Here is a 19764-nt window from a genome sequence, read left to right as displayed (position 1 = left end):
TTTTTTATACCTTTATTTAACTAGGCAAGTCAGTTAACACATTCTTATTTCCAATAACGGCCTAGGAACAGTGGGTTAACTGCCTCGTTCAGGGGCAGAACGACAGATTTTCACCTTGTCAGTTTACAGTTAACTAGTCTAACGCAATAACGACCTGTCTCTCTCTCATTGCACTCCACAAGCAGACTGCCTGTTACGTGAATGCAGTAAGCCAAGGTAAATTGCTAGCTAGCATTAAACTTATCTTATAAAAAACAATCAATCAATCATAATCACTAGTTAACTACACATGGTTGATGATATTACTAGATATTATCTAGTGTGTCCTACGTTGCATATAATCTGACTAAGCATACAAGTATCTAAGTATCTAACTGAGCGGTGGTAGGCAGTAGCAGGTGCGTAAACATTCATTCAAACAGCACTTTCGTGCATTTTGCCAGCAGCTCATCGTTGTGCGTCAAGCATTGCGCTGTTTATGACTTCAAGCCTATCAACTCCCGAGATGAGGCTGGTGTAACAGAAGTGAAATGGCTAGCTAGTTAGCGTGCGCTAATAGCGTTTCAAACGTCACTCGCTCGCTCTGAGCCTTGGAGTGGTTGTTCCCCTTGCTCTGCATGGGTAACGCTGCTTCGAGGGAGGCGGTTGTCGTTGTGTTTCTGGTTCGAGCCCAAGGAGGAGCGAGGAGAGGGACGGGAGCCATACTGTTACACTGGCAATACTAAAGTGCCTATAACCACTGCTTTTAATCAGGGCAAGGTGACTGGAAACATGACCGAATACAAACAGTGCAGCTATTCCCTCCGCAAGGCAATCAAACTAGCTAAGCGTCAGTATAGAGACAAAGTAGAATCTCAATTCAACGGCTCAGACACGAGGTATGTGGCAGGGTCTACAGTCAATCACGGATTACAAAAAGAAAACCAGCCCAGTCACGGACCAGGATGTCTTGCTCCCAGGCAGACTAAATAACTTTTTTGCCCGCTTTGAGGACAATACAGTGCCACTGACACGGCCTGCAACGAAAACATGCAGACTCTCCTTCACTGCAGCCGAGGTGAGTAAAACATTTAAACGTGCTAACCCTCACAAGGCTGCAGGCCCAGACGGCATTCCCAGCCGCGCCCTCAGAGCATGCGCAGACCAGGTGGCTGGTGTGTTTACGGACATATTCAATCAATCCCTATCTCAGTCTGCTGTTCCCACATGCTTCAAGAGGGCCACCATTGTTCCTGTTCCCAAGAAAGCTAAGGTAACTGAGCTAAACGACTACCGCCCCGTAGCACTCAATTCCGTCATCATGAAGTGCTTTGAGAGACTAGTCAAGGACCATATCACCTCCACCCTACCTGACACTCTAGACCCACTCCAATTTGCTTACCGCCCCAATAGGTCCACAGACAACATAATCTCATCACACTGCCCTAACCCATCTGGACAAGAGGAATACCTATGTGACAATGCTGTTCATCGACTACAGCTCAGCATTTAACAACATAGTACCCTCAACTCATCATCAAGCTCGAGGCCCTGGGTCACGACCCCGCCCTTTGCAACTGGGTACTGGACTTCCTGGTGGGTCGCCCCCAGGTGGTGAGGGTAGGTAACAACATCTCCACCCCGCTGATCCTCAACACTGGGGCCCCACAAGGGTGCATTCTGAGCCCTCTCCTGTACTCCCTGTTCACCCACGACTGCGTGGCCACGCACGCCTCCAACTCAATCATCAAGTTTGCGGACGACACAACAGTGGTAGGCTTGATTACCAACAACGACGAGACGGCCTACAGGGAGGAGGTGAGGGCCCTCGGAGTGTGGTGTCAGGAAAATAACCTCACACTCAACGTCAACAAAACTAAGGAGATGATTGTGGACTTCAGGAAACAGCAGAGGGAACACCCCCCTATCCACATCGATGGAACAGTAGTGGAGAGGGTAGTAAGTTTTAAGTTCCTCGGCATACACATCACAGACAAACTGAGTTGGTCCACCCACACAGACAGCGTAGTGAAGAAGGTGCAGCAGCGCCTCTTCAACCTCAGGAGGCTGAAGAAATTCGGCTTGTCACCAAAAGCACTCACAAACTTCTACAGATGCACAATCGAGAGCATCCTGGCGGGCTGTATCACCGCCTGGTAAGGCAACTGTTCCGCCCACAACCGTAACGCTCTCCAGAGGGTAGTGAGGTCTGCACAACGCATCACCGGGGGCAAACTACCTGCCCTCCAGGACACCTACACCACCCGATGTTACGGGAAGGCCATAAAGATCATCAAGGACAACAACCACCCAAGCCACTGCCTGTTCACCCCGCTACCATCCAGAAGGCGTGGTCAGTACAGGTGCATCAAAGCCGGGACCAAGAGACTGAAAAACAGCTTCTATCTCAAGGCCATCAGACTGTCAAACAGCAACCACTAACATTGAGTGGCTGCTGCCAACACACTGACTCAACTCCAGCCACTTTAATAATGGAAATTGATGGGAAATGATGTCAAATATATCACTAGCCACTTTAAACAATGCTACCTAATATAATGTTTACATACCCTACATTATTCATCTCATATGTATACGTATATACTGTACTCTATATCATCTACTGCATCTTTATGTAATACATGTATCACTAGCCACTTTAACTATGCCACTCTGTTTACATACTCATCTCATATGTATATACTGTACTCGATACCATCTACAGTATCTTGCCTATGCCGCTCTGTACCATCACTCATTCATATATCTTTATGTACATATTCTTTATCACCTTACACTTTTGTGTATAAGACAGTAGTTTTGGAATTGTTAGATTAATTGTTGGTTATTACTGCATTGTCGGAACTAGAAGCACAAGCATTTCGTAACACTCGCATTAACATCTGCTACCCATGTGTATGTGACAAATAAAATTTGATTTATAAGAACATCCAATAGTCAAAGGTTAATGAAATACAAATGGTATAGAGAGAAATAGTCCTATAATTCCTATAACTACAACCTAAAACTTCTTACCTGGGAATATTGAAGACTCATGTTAAAAGGAACCACCAGCTTTCATATGTTCTCAAGTTCTGAGCAAGGAACTTAAACGTTAGCTTTCTTACATGGCAAATATTGCACTTTTACTTTCTTCTCCAACACTTTGTTTTTGTATTATTTAAACCAATTTGAACATGTTTCATTATTTATTTGAGGCTACATTAATTTTGTTGATTTATTATATTAAGTTAAAAAGTGTTAATTCATTATTGTTGTAATTGTCATTATTACAAATAAAATAAAAACCGGGGCTTTTTTGGTCCTCCAATAATCGGTATCAGCTTTGAAAAATCGGTCAACCTCTACTACTTATACCCAATTCATTTACAAGTCGACGCAATCTGTCCAGAATGTTCTTACTTGGTGAGCATTTCAGTTTGTGTAACCCGATGACCTGTTTGTCCTCTCCCTGCCTTAACATGAATGGTGCTCTTGCTCTCTCTCTATTGGCCATCTTTAAACCCTGCACTTTTCTCCTCTTTGGCATTGGCACCTCCATTAAGAGCACTGGCTTCTTGTTCACAAGGGTGAACATGGATGGACTCACTGAATGCTGCTCATCTGAAACTGCAGTAGAAAAGGGGAGGAGCCTGATATTGTGCTAGCTACCGTTACAACAATTACACATCTCATCACCAATAGTTCCCTTGTTACACAACAATATAGGAATACATTTATGAAGTCTTCATTCGTTTTTACTCATTTTAAAATTTCACATTGTAGCGCTCATGTATATTGCCGCATTCACGTGAAAGTTGGTACTAGGAAACTTGCAAACTGGTTGTAGTTTACACGGCATATACAGTACCAGTCAAAAGTTGCCATACCTACTCATTCAAGGGTTTTTCTTTATTTAGACTTTTCTACATGGTATAATAATAGTGAAGACATCAAAACTATGAAATAACACATGGAATCATGTTGTAACTAAAAACAAATCTAAATCAATTTCATATTGTCACCTATACTCCCTTTCCAGCGCTTGAGGTCGTCAGGCTGCTCATTATTAAGCACACCTGTCACTATCGTTACGGGCCTCAGACTCACCTGGACTCAATCACCTGCCTGATTACTTTCCCTATATATGTCCCTCCCTTTGATTATTTCCCTAGGCGTTATTGACTCTGTTCCTATGTCCCATGTCTGTATGCTACTCATGGTTTGTTCCATGTTAATTTATTTATTAAAATGCCCTCCCGGTACTTGCTTCCCCACTCCCAGTGTATACTTCACATATATTTTTGATTCCTCAAAGTTACCACCCTTTGCCTTGATGACAGCTTTGCGCATTTGCTCAACCAGCTTCACCTGGAATGCTTTTCCAACAGTCTTGAAGGAGTTCCCACATATGCTGAGCACTTGACTGCCTTTCCTTCACTCCGCAGTCCCACTCATCCCAAACCATCTCAATTGGTTTGAGGTATGGTGATTATGGAGGCCATGTCATCTGAGGCAACACTTCATTCTCCCGCTTGATCAAATAGCCCTTACACAGCCTGGAGGTGTGTTGGGTCATTGTCCTGTTGAAAAACAAATGATAGTCCCACTAGGCGCAAACCAGGTGGGATGGCGTATCGCTGCAGAATGCTGTGGTAGCCATGCTGGTTAAGTGCGCCTTGAATTTTAAACAAATCAGACAGTGTCACCAGGAAAACACCCCCACACCATCACACCTCCTCCTCCATGGTGGGAACCACACATGCGGATATCATCCGTTCACCTACTCTGCATCTCACAAAGACACGGCGGTTGGAACCAAAAATCTCAAATTTGGACAAATGGACAGATTTCCACCGGTCTAATGTCCATTGCTTGTGTTTCTTGGCCTTTAGTAGTGGTTTCCTTGAAGCAATTAGACCATGAAGGCCTGATACACACAGTCTCTCTTTGAACAGTTGTTGAGATGTGTCTGTTACTTGAACTCTGTGAAGCATTTACTTGAAGCATTTATTTAACTCTAATGAATTTATCCTCTGCAGCAGATGTAACTCTGGGTCTTCCTTTCCTGTGGCGGTCCTCATGAGAGCCAGTTTCATCATAGTGTTTGATGGTTTTTGAGACTGCACTTGAAGAAACTTCCGGATTGACTGACCTTCATGTCTTAAAGTAATGGACTGTCGTTTCTCTATTCTTTTTTGAGCTGTTCTTGCCATAATATGGACTTTGTCTTTTACCAAATAGGGCTATCTTCTGTATACCACCCCTACCTTGTCACAACACAACTGATTGACTCAAATGCATTAAGAAGGAAAGAAATTCCACAAGTTAAACAAGGCACACCTGTTAATTGAAACGCATTCCAGGTGGCTACGACGTGAAGCTGGTTGAGAGAATGCCAAGTGTGCAAAGTTGTCATCAAGGCAAAGGGTGGCTACTTTGAAGAATCTCAAATATAAAATATTTTGATTTGTTTAATACTTTTTTGGTTACTTACATGATTCCATGTATTATTCCAATGTTGATGTCTTCCCTATCATTCTACAATGTAGAAAATAGTCAAAATAAAAGAAAAACCCTTGAATGAGGTGTCCCCAAACTTTTGGCTGGTACTGTAGTTATCCAGGTCTCAAGACTAACTTAAAAAAAAAAATCAAAATCCTCCTGAAGTGTAATTTCAACCGTCGCAAACTGAAGATGAACCACCCCAAAATAAAATACCTTGTTTATTTTGATATGCCAACAACAGCAGTGCTGTAAAGTAATATATATATATGGAACAACTTCAACTTCACTACATTCCTAAAGACAATAACATACTTTTAACTCCATACATTTTCCATGACACCAAAATAACTAGTTACATTTTTAATGCTTAGCAGGAAAGGAAAATGGTCCAATTCATACACTTAAAGAACATCCCTTGTCATCCCTACTGCCTCTGATCTGGCAGTCTCACTAAGACATAATTTACAAACACAGCATTTGTGTTGTGTTGGATTGTGCCCCTGGCTTTCCATAAATAAGAAAACAATTGTGCCTTTCATTTGCTTAATACACTGCTCAAAAAAAATAACACCACAATGAAACTCCAAGTCAATTACACTTCTGTGAAATCAAACTGTCCACTTAAGAAGCAACACTGATTGTGCAAATGGATAGACAACAGGTGGAAATTATAGGCAATTAGCAAGACACCCCTAATAAAAGAGTGGTTCGACAGGTGGTGACCACAGACCACTTCTCAGCTCCTATGCTTCATGGCTGATGTTTTGGTCACTTTTGAATGCTGGCGGTGCTTTCACTCTAGTGGTAGCATGAGATGGAGTCTACAACCCACACAAGTGGCTCAGGTAGTGCAGCTCATCCAGGATGGCACATCAATGCGAGCTGTGGCAAGAAGGTTTGCTGTGTCTGTCAGCGTAGTGTCCAGAGCATGGAGGCGCTACCAGAAGACAGGCCAGTACATCAGGAGACGTGGAGGAGGCCGTAGGAGGGCAACAACCCAGCAGCAGGACCGCTACCTCCGCCTTTGTGCAAGGAGGAGCACTGCCAGAGCCCTGTAAAATGACCTCCAGCAGGCCACAAATGTGCATGTGTCTGCTCAAACGGTCAAAAACAGACTCCATGAGGGTGGTATGAGGGCCCGACGTCCACAAGTGGGGGTTGTGCTTACAGCACAACACCGTGCAGGACGTTTGGCATTTGCCAGAGAACACCAAAGATTGGCAAATTCGCCACTTGCGCCCTGTGATCTTCACAGATGAAAGCAGGTACACACTGAGCAAGTGACAGAGGTGACAGAGTCTGGAGATGCCGTGAAGAACGTTCTGCTGCCTGCAACATCCTCCAGCATGACCGGTTTGGCGGTGGGTCAGTCATGGTGTGGGGTGGCATTTCTTTGGGGGGCCGCACAGCCCTCAATGTGCTCGCCAGAGGTAGCCTGACTGCCATTAGGTACCGAGATGAGATCCTCAGACCCCTTGTGAGACCATATGCTGGTGCGGTTGGCCCTGGGTTCCTCCTAATGCAAGACAATGCTAGACCTCATGTGGCTGGAGTGTGTCAACAGTTCCTGCAAGAGGAAGTCATTGATGCTATGGACAGGCCCGCCCGTTCCCCAGACCTGAATACAATTGAGCACATCTGGGACATCATGTCTCGCTCCATCCACCAACGACACGTTGCACCACAGCCTGTCCAGGAGTTGGCGGATGCTTTAGTCCAGGTCTGGGAGGAGATCCCTCAGGAGACCATCCGCCACCTCATGAGGAGCATGCCCAGGCGTTGTAGGGAGGTCATACAGGCACGTGGAGGCCACACACACTACTGAGCCTCATTTTGACTTGTTTTAAAGACATTACATCAAAGTTGGATCAGCCTGTAGTGTGGTTTTCCCACTTTAATTTTGTGTGACTCCAAATCCAGACCTTCATGGGTTGATAAATTTGATTTCCATTAATTTCTGTGATTTTGTTGTCAGCAAATTCAACTATGTAAAGTATTTAAGAATATTTCATTCATTCAGATCTAGGATGTGTTATTTTAGTGTTCCCTTTATTTTTTTAAGCAGTGTATAACAAGTTTGAAATTATTTATACTTTTACTTTTGATGCTTAAGTATATTTTAGCAATTCAATTTACTTTTGATACTAAAATGGTAAACCAAATACTTTTATTCAAGTAATATTTTACTGGGTGACTTTCACTTAAGTCATTTTCTAAGGTGCAGTTGAAGTTGGAAGTTTACATACACCTTAGCCAAATACATTTAAACTCAATTCCTGACATTTAAACCTAGTAAAAATTCCCTGTTTCAGGTCAATTAGGATCACTTTATTTTAAGAATATGAAAAGTCAGAATAATAGTAGAGATAATTCTTTATTTCTTTCATCACATCCCCAGTGGGTCAGAAGTTTACATGCACTCAATTAGTATTTGGTAGCATTGACTTTCAATTGTTTAACTTGGGTCAAACATTCCAGGTAGCCTTCCACAAGCTTCCCACAATAAGTTGGGTGAATTTTGGCCCATTCCTCCTGACAGAGCTGGTGTAACTGAGTCAGGTTTGTAGGCCTCCTTGCTTCCACACACTTTTAAGTTCTGCCCACAAATGTTCTATAGGATTGAGATCAGGGCTTTGTGATGGTCACTCCAATACCTTGACTTTGTCCTTAAGCCATTTTGCCAAAATTGGAAGTATGCTTGGAGTCATTGTCCATTTGGAACACCCATTTGGGACCAAGCTTTAACTTACTTACTGATGTCTTGAGATGTTGCTTCAATATATCCACATAATTTTCCTGTCTCATGATGTCATTTATTTTGTGAAGTGCACCAGTCCCAACTGCAGCAAAGCACCCACACAACATGATCCTGCCACCCCTGTGCTTCATGGTTGGGATGTTGTTCTTCGACTTGCAAGACTCCCACTCCCCATTTTTCTCCAAACATAACGATGGTCATTATGGCCAAACAGTTCTATTTTTGTTTCGTCAGACCAGAGGACATTTCTCCAAAAAGTACAATCTTTGTCTTCATGTGCAGTAGCAAACCGTAGTCGGGCATTTTTATGGCGGTTTTGGAGCAGTGGCTTCTTCCTTGGTACCTTTAGGCATTTGGATAATTGCTCCCAAAGATCAACCAGACCTGTGGGGGTCTAGAATTTGTTTTGAGGTCTTGGCTGATTTTTTTAGATTTTGACGTCAAGCAAAAAGGCAATAAAAGTGTGAAGGTAGGCCTTGAAATGCATCAACAGGCACACCTCCAATTGACTCAAATTATGTCAATTAGCCTATCGACAGCTTCTAAAACCATGACATTTTCTGGAATTTTTCAAAGCTATTTAAAGGCAAAGTCAAGTGTAAGTAAACTTCTGACCCACTGGAATTGTGATACAGTGAATTATAAATGAAATAATCTGTTTGTAAACAATTGTTGGAAAAATTACTTAGGACATCTACTTTGTGCATGACACAACTGACTTGCCAAAACTATAGTTTGATAACAAGAAATTTTTGGAGTGGTTCAAAAACAAGTTTTAATGACTCCAACCTAAGTGTATGTAAACGTCTGACTTCAACTGTACATAGACTTGGAATCATTGGCCACTTTAATAATGGAACACTAGTCACTATAATGTTTAAATAATGCCAACAGTATATACTGCTTTACTCATCTCCTATGTATATACTGTATTCTATTTTACTCTATTTTAGTCAGTGCCACTCCGACATTGCTCAATCTAATATTTATGAATTTCTTAATTCCATTATTTTACTTTTAGATGTATTTTTGTGAACTGCTGTACTGTTAGAGCTTGGAACACAAGCATTTTGCTACACCCGCAATAACAATGCTAAATATCTGTACGTGACCAATAAAATTATTTGATTTGTGTGCCTTTCCAAATCATGCATTTACCCCAGGTGGACCAATCAAGTTGTAGAAACATCAAGGATGATCAATGGAAACAGGACACACCTGAGCTCAATTTCGAGTCTCATAGCAAAGGGTCTGAATACTCAATATAATGTTATTTTTAACATTTTAACAGAAGGAATTTTATTTGGCTCATCGCACTCTAGCGATTCCTTGCGGAGGACCGGGCGCATGCAAGCTGTAGTCGTCAGTTGAACGGTGTTTCCTCCAACATATTGATGCGGCTGGCTTCCGGGTTAAGCGAGCGGGTGTTTAGGAGCGCGGCTTGGCGGGTCATGTTTTGGAGGATGCATGACTCAGTCTTCGCCGAGCCCGTTGGGGAGTGCAGCGATCAGACAAGATCCTAATAAAATAAAAATTCCCCCCCCAAAAATCTAATAAAAATTCCAAATGCACTGTATGCCTGGACGCATTGAAGCGGTTCTGGCGGCTCGTGGTGGATGTATATAGCTAGCCAACATCTCAAAGTACAGCCTAGGTGATTTGTCCACACTGACGCTGAAATGGAGGCGTCAGAAAATATAGACAAACTCTTAATTACATAAATAGGCTTAAAGGGCAGTCATGTTTGACAAATATAATGTAGGATACTTAACTGTTGACGTACTCAAGGCACGGTTCGTTCAGAACAAAATGGTCACAAGAGCTGCGAGACAGGCCAGTGCCTGTTGCGCACCACAACATCAACCACCGTGAAATCTTAACGGAGGCAATCAGCATTTTAAAACAATTTAACCTTAAATGTAATTGTTAAAAAAAACTGGAGGTTGTATGTCATTTTGAGGTCTCACCTTGTTCCAAAGTAGCCTAGCAAAAATCAGACCATAAAATACTGAGGGAATGATTTTATAAACAGTTCCTTAATGCCACAGAAACCAGCATTTCTAGCAGGTTTCTATCAACTTTAATTTGTAATTTCCAGCAGCCCAAAACAATCCTAGTTATATTAGCAACCCATGCTAGCTGTTGCATCTTTAGATCTCCCCTCTTTCTAAATGCTCATCTTGGTCACATAAAACCACTGACCGTAGGTGCGCTTTTGTAGAACGGCTCCCGCCAATTGCATTTTGGAACATTCGAGTGTAGCCTATACTGCTTTGTGCGCATTTCTGCGCATATCATGGGCCAACCTCCCTTGGACCGGGCGCAGCCAAAAGCATATTTGGCAGTGGGGAGATACGATCATAAAACATCATAAAAGGAGGAACTGATTCTGTGGTGCAAAGCCAGAAAGCCTGTAGGTTCTTGGCGCTTTACATTGGGAAATCAAACTAAACATGGCATATTATTGGGAGGTTCAAATTGACCCGTTGCGCCGCAAGTTACACACCTGCCTGATGGGTCCCTGTGTAAACTGGTCTTCAGTACCCTGTAACAAATCAACACAAATTTAAACAGAGGATGGTTATGATAAAATACCAGCACACACTGGTCTCTCAAGACCAGGATTGGGAAACAAAGTAATCACATGTCATCTCAAGGGACAGTTTCAAGACTATCTGTTTCAAAACACTGATCTAGCATTGGGGTGTGCACCATCACAACATATGACCCAGTCAGACAGAATGTTAAGGTGTAAAATAAAACCAGACCGAGTAAAAAAACAAAAACAAGAGCAGAGCTAATAATAGCGGCCATTTTGTGTCGCAGTCTCCCCAAATACCTTTCTCTCAACTGTTGCAGTCTAAGGACGAGGTTTCTCTTGAAAACATACTCCATCTAAATGGGATACATTTGATTTGATAAAGACAAGGTTCAATTAAAATGATTGTGGTTCTTCACAGCAGTGTAAAGCATAGTGGAATAATATGTCTGGAAACATTCTAGTAAACCTTACGACCGTGGTGAAGGCTTGGGGCGGCAGGTAGCCGAGTAATTAGAGCGTTGGGCCAGTAACCGAAAGGTTACTAGATGGAATCCCCAAGCTGACAAGGTAAATATCTGTCGTTCTGCCCCTGAACAAGGCAGTTAACCCACTGTTCCTAGACCAGTTAACCCACTAGACCAGTTAACCCACTGTTCCTAGACCAGTTAACCCACTAGACCAGTTAACCCACTAGACCAGTTAACCCACTAGACCAGTTAACCCACTAGACCAGTTAACCCACTGTTCCTAGACCAGTTAACCCACTGTTCCCAGGCCGTCAGGGGAAATAAGAATTTCTTCTTAACTGACTTGCCTAATTAAATAAAGGTTCAATGAAAAATAATAAAAGGCTGAATGGGGGATCCTTAAAACAATAAGTTAATCACATTGCTAAATCAATCTCATTTACTCCCGGATGTTTAAGGATGTTACATAGAAAAACAGATCATAGCTCATTGTAGTTTTCAGTTCATAATTATTCATATTACAATGTATTAATTTATCCTATATTGAAAGAAATAAAAAAGAAATAAAACCAGAAGCAAGAAGGACAATATGGAATGTATTTTCAGTAAATAAAATAAAGCTCCAACTGTCACACCAAGTCTGCTTTATTTCACCCACAGATATCTTGTCAAATAAAGCACCATTATATATATATAAAGTTTTATATATATATATATATATATCGTTTTCATATACACCGCCAGGCAACAACTAGAGAAGATTCTTTACAGAATCAAGTTTCTTGTGGTTCTTTTTTAATGTACAGGTAAACTTAGTTTGGATATTAACCACGGAAAAAAAGCAAGGGACCTTTGCCTCTTTCATAAAGTACAAAACTGGCACAGAGGACACCATTTTATACAGAGTAAAAATGCAATCAAATTAAATTGCATACAGAAGAGACTAAAATTTCTGTAAACCTTTCCCCATTACAGCAACCTCAAACAAATAAATCACTTCAAAAATAACTGAAATCAGTCAAAATAAAAACCTTTTTGCCCTTAGAAAAAATGTGCTATAGTCTTTATATAACAATCTTTTTCGTCCAATGGATCGGCGGCTGTGCATGTTTATAGTCATTTGGGAGCATGCCTTCTAGCGCCTTTGTCATTGAAGCCGGAGAGGAGAGATCACGTGACATACCGGAGCACAAGAGCCAATCGATAGAAGCACATCAGCAGAGGCCAACGCAACACACACAGAAAAGGGAAACGACAAACGAAAGGATGAAAACAGGGAAAGAAAAGTGTTAAACGAAAGAGCATAATTCATTTAGAGAAAAGGAATAACAGGAAAAAAAAGATATTAAAAGGGCTCATGGTGCTGACAGCAATAATGGTGATGTCACGAGGAGGAGGAGCAGGGCCCTTTCCCAGATAGTTTTGTAACCATGGCGATAGTGGACTCCACTGTCCTATAGAGCATTTCCAGCGTGTCCGGAGGCGGGGCCGAGTTTGTCAGAGCCTGCGAGGGGGCGTGGCTACTGCACCCTGGGACCTCTGGCCCCTCTCCTGCTAGCCCCAGGGCAGATGGGAAGGCCAGGTCCTCCGAGGCCAGGGTGGCTGATCCTCCGCTAGTCTTAGAGCCCGTCTCCCTCTCCTCCTTTGTCTCATCCATTGCAGCCGTTGCTTCCCTCCGCTCTTGCTCCTCTGCTCCTGCCATGGCTGCCTGCTGAGTCTGAGACGACTGTGGCTCCTCCCCTCCCTGTCCGCTGCCGCCATATGACAACTCTCCCGTCTCCGGGAGGGAGGAAGAGGATGATGATGAGGACGACGAGGAAGAGGAAGCCTCCATCTTCTCCTCCTTGGGGGAGGCGTCCCCTGGGGGTTGGCTGCAACTGGTGGCAGCGGTAGGATCCGGTGAGGGCGGGTCGTGCTCGGTTCCCGGGTCGATGAGGGACGAGGAGTCTCTTGTCTCTGTATCCGAGGTGCTGGTGGGAGTCAGTGCCTCCTGGTGCTCCGGCTTCAGCTCGACACATTGGGGGAGGGAGGAGGTGGAGGGGGCACAGGTGGGTCCGGAAACGGTCACAACCCCGGTGCTGGTGCCGGCACTGGTGCCCTCCCCGGGGCCGTCGTCGCTACTCATCCGTCGGCGCTTCACTGGGGTGGCGCCCTCTTCCTCCGCTGAGAGAAAAGAAACTCCGGCGATTAACCTTCACATCTGTGTACAGGTACTACCATCATTAGCATTTTCAACATTTCCCAACGAGTTTAAATGATACAGAGGCCAACCCCGTTATCTGCTTACACTACTATGTGACAACAGGCTGAAAGGGACACCACACTTGACTACCATCAAAGCGTTTAAATGTTTCATGTTTGTGACAGTACACTGTATGCATGAGTGTGTGTCGTACCTTTGGCCTTGCGGTCCTTGGCCTCCTGTTCGAGCGCGCTGCGTTGCTGCACACAGGCGCTACACTTGGACAGCAACTCCTGCAGGGCCGGACCCAGAGCCGGGTCCAGCGCCTGGGGGGTGTGTATGGACAACATCAACGCCAACGCTCGCAGGTCCTAACGAGAGGGAGGGAGCGGGACAAAAGAACAGTGATTATCTATTGGAGAAAAGCATGTGAACAGGGAATCACAGTCCAGTAAGGCATGACAATGGAATTAACTATTACAGTATGAATAAGGCCTGAATAGTGCATTATCAGAATGTGAATAAGGCATGAATAGTCGATGAGGGACGAGGAGTCTCTCGTCTTGCGGTCCTTGATCATTCATCAGAATGAATAAGGCATGAATAGTGTATTATCAGAATGTGAATAAGATGTGAACAGTGCATTAACAGAAAGTGAATAAGACGTAAATAGTGCATTATCAGAACGTGAATAAGGCGTGAATATTATATTATCAGAATGTGAATAAGGCACGAATAGTGCATGAATAAGGGGTACTGACAGCGTTGAGAAGGCCGCTGGTCTTGCTCAGCTCCAGGCGGTGCGAGGCCAGTTCGGGCTGTAGGCTGTGGTACTCATTCAGCAGGTTGGTCACCAGCAGACTAATCAGGTTGGCGCAGCTGGGGCCTGACAGCACCTGGCTCTGGACCTGAGAGATGACACACACACACACACACTTACGGCCATGCACTCGCAAGGCACATCAACTTGGTATTTAAAGTAGCAAGGGGTGAGCCTGAGTCCCAGATCAGATTATGCAGTCTTGCCAACATTATTGGGGTCATTTGAAGTTGACAAGACGGCAAAACAGATCTGGGACTCAGGCTACACATGAAAACCCTGGTAAAGGGTGCACTTCGTCATTGGATGCATAAATGAAATTACAGGCTATAAAACGGGCTAAAGCAGAGGCTGTCAGCATTGAAATAAACAGATGGTAGCGATGGCTCCAAGATGGCTACCTTGTGCAGGAAGCAGGTGAGGAAGGAGTAGGCCATGTTGTTGTTGAGGAAGGTCCTCTCATCCATCAGGATGCACTTGATGTACTCGCCGAACGCCGGGTCCTCGCACAGAAGCTTCACACACGTCTTTGCCAGGGTTGACTACAGAACAGGATAGGAGATGTCAGTAGATTGAGGCGTGTTAAGTGTGTCAGTAGATTTAGATGTGTGTTAGTAGATTGATGCGTGTTAAGTGTGTTTGCAAGTGAGAGAGAAATAGTGTAGGTGACTGTATTTGAGTGAGTGAGTGTGTGTGTTAAAGTGTGTGTGCGCGCGTCTGTAAGTGTGTGCTATTTACCTGAGACTGGCAAAGCTCCGTCCACAGCTTGGGGAAGAGGGCCAAGTGCAGAGGCAAGCCCTCATACGCTATCAGGACACCTGGAGTCAGAGAGATATGGTCATATTGGAGACCCCAGATACACAACCATACAGCCTCTTAGGTCATTAGATATATAAACATTAGAAATGCATCCACACACAAACCCCCACTTACTCAGTTTGACAAGGGTCTCCGTGAACTTCTCGCAGTTGATGGCTACTCGACACAGCAGGTGGATGAACTGGTGGTAGGACAGAAAGTAGTCTTGGAGCATCCGGTCATACACCTCATCTTTACCCTGAGAGAGAGAGCGAGCGAGATAGCGAGAGAGGGGAGGAGAGGAGAGAAGAGAGAGGAGAGAGAGAAGAGAGAGAAAAAGAGAGAGAGACATGGAAGTTTATGATCCTTCTCAACGACAGCAAGAAGACCACACTAGCGCAAACACACACACAGAATGAACAGACCTTGAACTGAGAAGAAACATGCATACATAAACCACTTAATTTTGCCCAGAGGAAACTTCAGTTGTGGCACTATCGGGCACCGTTTCCACTTATCCAACCATTCTTTTAACCAGGTAGGACAGATTTAATTTAAGATAAGACACCAGGTAAGCCATCGAGAACAATCTCCCCAGAAACAAAGATCCTCTTCGGCATTAAGACCACTGGTCTGTTAACTACCATCAATACTTAAGATAACATGGACTTTGGCACAAAGCTTAAGAAACTGACGAACCGGCCAAGAGACATGAGACAAAGCAGTGGTACTATTCAGAGACACACACCTTGCTGGTCTCCACCATGGAAGGCAGGAGGCACATGTTGAGTTCAGGTCTGGGAGGCCGGATGTTGTTCTTGCCTCCCATCAACTTGATGTTCTCTCTGCAGGGCAGGTAAGGCCCAAAGGACACTGTGCAAAGAGACAGTCACATTCAGACAAATCACAGAGGGACAAATCCTAGCTGGTTTTACGCAAATCTACAGCAACATATGTCAACGTGAGATTTAGACACACCAAAAAAAAGGCAGGTTTATTTTCTCTCGATATCTGAAGGACAGTTGAGAGACTGCCTCAGGCACGGAGAGGCCAGGACAGTCAGACTCCCTGGTACTCTGGCATGCACTAGGAGAACCAGAGGTTACAGACAGAGCCAGGGCCCTTAGGATAGCATGCTGCCGCATATAATATGTGAACTGTGTCGTATTATCAAATCATCATGATTATTTTCATGATTGCTTGTGTTGATCCTCATTAACTTGCGTCAGTACATAAGTTGTTAGTGTAGCAGTTGGAGGGGGACTCACTCGGGATGTTGCTGTGGTGGTAGGTGCAGTGGTTGTGCTGCAGGAAGGGCACCAGCGTGTGCAGGAAGTCATGGGGACTCAACAGGACCAGCTCCTTCAGAACATCTGGGCAGGGGAACAGAAATACACAGGAACTACTAGTGACATCACGTCGAGTGATTGGAAGTGTTCCAAAGGTCTACTGTATTTTTTTATGTCACCTTTATTTAACCAGGTAGGCAAGTTGAGAACAAGTTCTCATTTACAATTGCGACCTGGCCAAGATAAAGCAAAGCAGTTCGACACATACAACGACACAGAGTTACACATGGAGCAAAACAAACATACAGTCAATAATACAGTATCAACAAGTCTATATACGATGTGAGCAAATGAGGTGAGATAAGGGAGGTAAAGGCAAAAAAAGGCCATGGTGGCAAAGTAAATACAATATAGCAAGTAAAACACTGGAATGGTAGATTTGCAATGGAAAAATAAGGAGCAAAAGGAGCAAAATAAATACATTAAATACAGTAGGGAAAGAGGTAGTTGTTTGGGCTAAAATATAGGTGGGCTATGTACAGGTGCAGTAATCTGTGAGCTGCTCTGACAGTTGGTGCTTAAAGCTAGTGAGGGAGATAAGTGTTTAAGTGTTTTTTATATAAGTGTATATAAGTTGTGGAATAGTTTAGAGGGGAAATGTGGTCAAATATTATCCAAACGTGTGTGTGTGTGTGTGTGTTCTTACCCAGGCAGGCGTTGCGGAGCTCCGGGGGGCTGTAGGAGTTGAGGAGGGTAAGCAGCTTGTGGGCAAAGTCAATCCTCTCCTGCCACTGGATAAGAGCCTGCTTCACATCTACAGGAGAACAACATAGGTTACACAGAGACTTTACATCAGGGTCCTTAAATAAAAAGGCAAGTCATTGAGCTCTAGTTAACAAAAAGGCAAGAACACAGGGCTTATTCACAAGGGAGTTAATCTTAACGTTCACTTCAGTCAAATGTTCTCTTAGTCATTAGTCATTAGTCCTGCACTGATGTCAATGGGAGACATGAAAGCTTATTTTTAGTAATAATACTTGTTCACATTTCACCACTTTAGATCCTACAAAACAATAAAAGAAAGTTACTAGCAAAAGCCAGGATACTTGTCAAATAACTGCCATGTTCTCTTTAAGTTTTTGTTTACTTCCTGTCGCAGGGCATTCTGGTACTTGCAGTCAATAGTGTAATCCAATACTAATTTATACAACATAAATATATACATAGTTATCTCACTCTCCATCACATGAATTCTAATACAATTTTACTCTTACATACGTAACTGTAAAATAAAAATACCTAAAATAAAATATCTTTAGATAGAGCTCAATGAATGAACAGTCAACATGAACTCTGTAACCCATTCAAGTTACAACATCCAGAGAGGAGGGGGAGGGAGGGCAGCTTTCGCTGACCTTTGCGCTGCAGATAGGGCCGCGTGGCCTTGAGTACCGACAGGAAGATGGACAGCAGCTCCACCAGGTCCCCCGTCACATGACACGCTGTGGCCTCGTGGTACATCATGTGCAGGGTGTTGAACGACTGCACACAGAGAGACAGAGAGGTCAAATGACAGGCAACGGTTTATGTTTGAAATTAAACCTGACCCTTAACGTTCCTACACTTTACAGTAAAATATTATTTTACTGGATACAGTTCACAATGAAGAAACTGTATCACAAACATTTGCAGGGTGTTGAATGACTGCAGGATGGAGAGGGAGGGAGGGAGGGAGGGAGGGAGGGAGGGAGGGAGGGAGGGAGGGAGGGAGGGAGGGAGGGAGGGAGGGAGGGAGGGAGGGAGGGAGGGAGGGAGGGAGGGAGGGAGGGAGGGGCATGTCAAATGACAGGTCATGATTTATGCAACAGCTGGTGTCATGATAAACCTCTACGGACACCCTTTACTTTGAGAAACGTTTAAAAATATATATATATAATATCTTATAACGGACATAAACTACATTAAATGCTCATATTATTTACATTTTGAACCCGTTAACCCCAACCAAATCTTGATTTCCGCTAGCCGAGTGATGAACGAGACTTTTCGAAATGTGACGAGTCTACCCCCAACCCCACTCCTAAAACTAACTCAAAATTACGATATACAAGCCAGTGAAATGACGCAATGTATAAAATGGTTCAATATAAGCCCAATGACCATAATTAGTAAATGTGTGCAGAATGTCTGGTCGTACCTCTGTCATGAGGATGAGTCCTCTGTTGAAAACCACCAGCAGTCGGTCCTCATCGTTCTCCAATAACACACGGAAGGCACTGGGAGGAAGGATACATTATATCATAGACATCTACTAGATTTCGCGATCCCCCCCTGCGCGCGTGATCTCCCCTCTCTGTGTGCGCGCAATCTCCTCTCTCTGTGTGTTACCTGATGAGTGTGGTCCAGCAGGAGCGTCCATCCAGACAACGGAGGTAGCAGCTGATGGTGGTCTTCTTAAACTGTTTGACGTCCTCCAGCTCCTCCTCCCTCATGTCCGACCGCTGGGCCACAAACAGCTGCATCAGGTTGAACAGCTCCTCCACCGCCTGCAGAGGGACAGACACACCAGACACTGGTCAGAGATTCAACAGAAACAAACGCAAATCAACCTCGTACAGGAGTCAGAGAGCCCCTCTAGAAACCTCTTCAGAGGCCTAGCCCTCACTATTACCCATCTGATCTCTTCATGAAGTGCCTAGGGGATGTTTCTGGACAGGGCACATGCCTGAGGGGGTTATAGACATAGGCAGTATTACAGAGGGGTAAGATAGTCACCTGAGGCAGTAAGAGAGAAAACAGACAACACACACCAGCACCCAGTCAGAATCAGGGAATCTACCCATTATACACAAAAGGGACAGAGAGTCAAGTCAGCCGGACCACCCACCCCTGGGTACTGGCTGGCGTGCGGCGTCAGGTTCTTAAAGGCCCACTGGATGTTCTGGTGCGAGGCCAGCTGGCGGGTGAAGGCGGGCGACTGCTCGCAGCACATCCTCAGGATGCCGTAGTACGCCGGCAGCATTCCCCGGTTGAACAGCACCACCTGTTGGGAAAGCAAGCTTTTAGACTCGCCTCTAGCGACTGGCCTACCTTCTTTCCTTGACTGTTGTGTTCCTGCTGGTAACATTTTTACATTTACAACTTGTTCCTGGATAAACAGCTAAGAAAGAGTTGCGTTTCAGAGACTGGCGCTCTTCGCTAGTCGAAGGCGCTTCTTTGCACCGAAGGTTAAAACTACTGAACTGTTGGACGTAGGGGCAGGGAGTTTGGTAGACATTAAGTTGGAATGGACAGTAGTCTGTGGCAGTAGCGTGGTAGCGGTTGTGGCAAACAAGCACGACGCAACTCATCACCTATTGGAGGTAGAATCATGCAACTTGGTAAACATGCTTCAGATGGGTATTGCCTTTGCCCATTTTAG

The 19764-nt window shown here is 44.2% G+C and overlaps 1 protein-coding gene across 7 annotated transcripts in view; it reads right to left on the bottom strand.

Annotated features, from left to right (window-relative positions):
* Nucleotides 1-11679: 11679 nt before the first annotated feature.
* Nucleotides 11680-19764, bottom strand: part of LOC135539370 (ubiquitin carboxyl-terminal hydrolase 34-like) — a 58735-nt gene continuing 50650 nt past the window's right edge. For all 7 annotated transcript variants that reach the window (XM_064965204.1, XM_064965205.1, XM_064965207.1 and 4 more), the window contains exons 66-78: nucleotides 19231-19386; nucleotides 18732-18889; nucleotides 18541-18619; nucleotides 17759-17885; nucleotides 17050-17157; nucleotides 16323-16427; nucleotides 15803-15927; nucleotides 15190-15313; nucleotides 14995-15074; nucleotides 14658-14798; nucleotides 14198-14344; nucleotides 13651-13807; nucleotides 11680-13417 (exon numbers count right to left, since the gene is read on the bottom strand). In XM_064965204.1, the coding sequence (XP_064821276.1) occupies nucleotides 12639-13417; nucleotides 13651-13807; nucleotides 14198-14344; nucleotides 14658-14798; nucleotides 14995-15074; nucleotides 15190-15313; nucleotides 15803-15927; nucleotides 16323-16427; nucleotides 17050-17157; nucleotides 17759-17885; nucleotides 18541-18619; nucleotides 18732-18889; nucleotides 19231-19386 (2286 nt within the window). In that variant the 3' untranslated portion in view covers nucleotides 11680-12638. The remainder of the gene's footprint in view (nucleotides 13418-13650; nucleotides 13808-14197; nucleotides 14345-14657; nucleotides 14799-14994; nucleotides 15075-15189; nucleotides 15314-15802; nucleotides 15928-16322; nucleotides 16428-17049; nucleotides 17158-17758; nucleotides 17886-18540; nucleotides 18620-18731; nucleotides 18890-19230; nucleotides 19387-19764) is intronic.

The sequence above is a fragment of the Oncorhynchus masou genome, chromosome 5, assembly GCF_036934945.1.
Source record: "Oncorhynchus masou masou isolate Uvic2021 chromosome 5, UVic_Omas_1.1, whole genome shotgun sequence".
NCBI classification, from domain to species: domain Eukaryota; kingdom Metazoa; phylum Chordata; class Actinopteri; order Salmoniformes; family Salmonidae; genus Oncorhynchus; species Oncorhynchus masou.
Note: the sequence above shows the minus strand (reverse complement) of the source record. Positions and strands in the feature narration are given on the sequence as shown.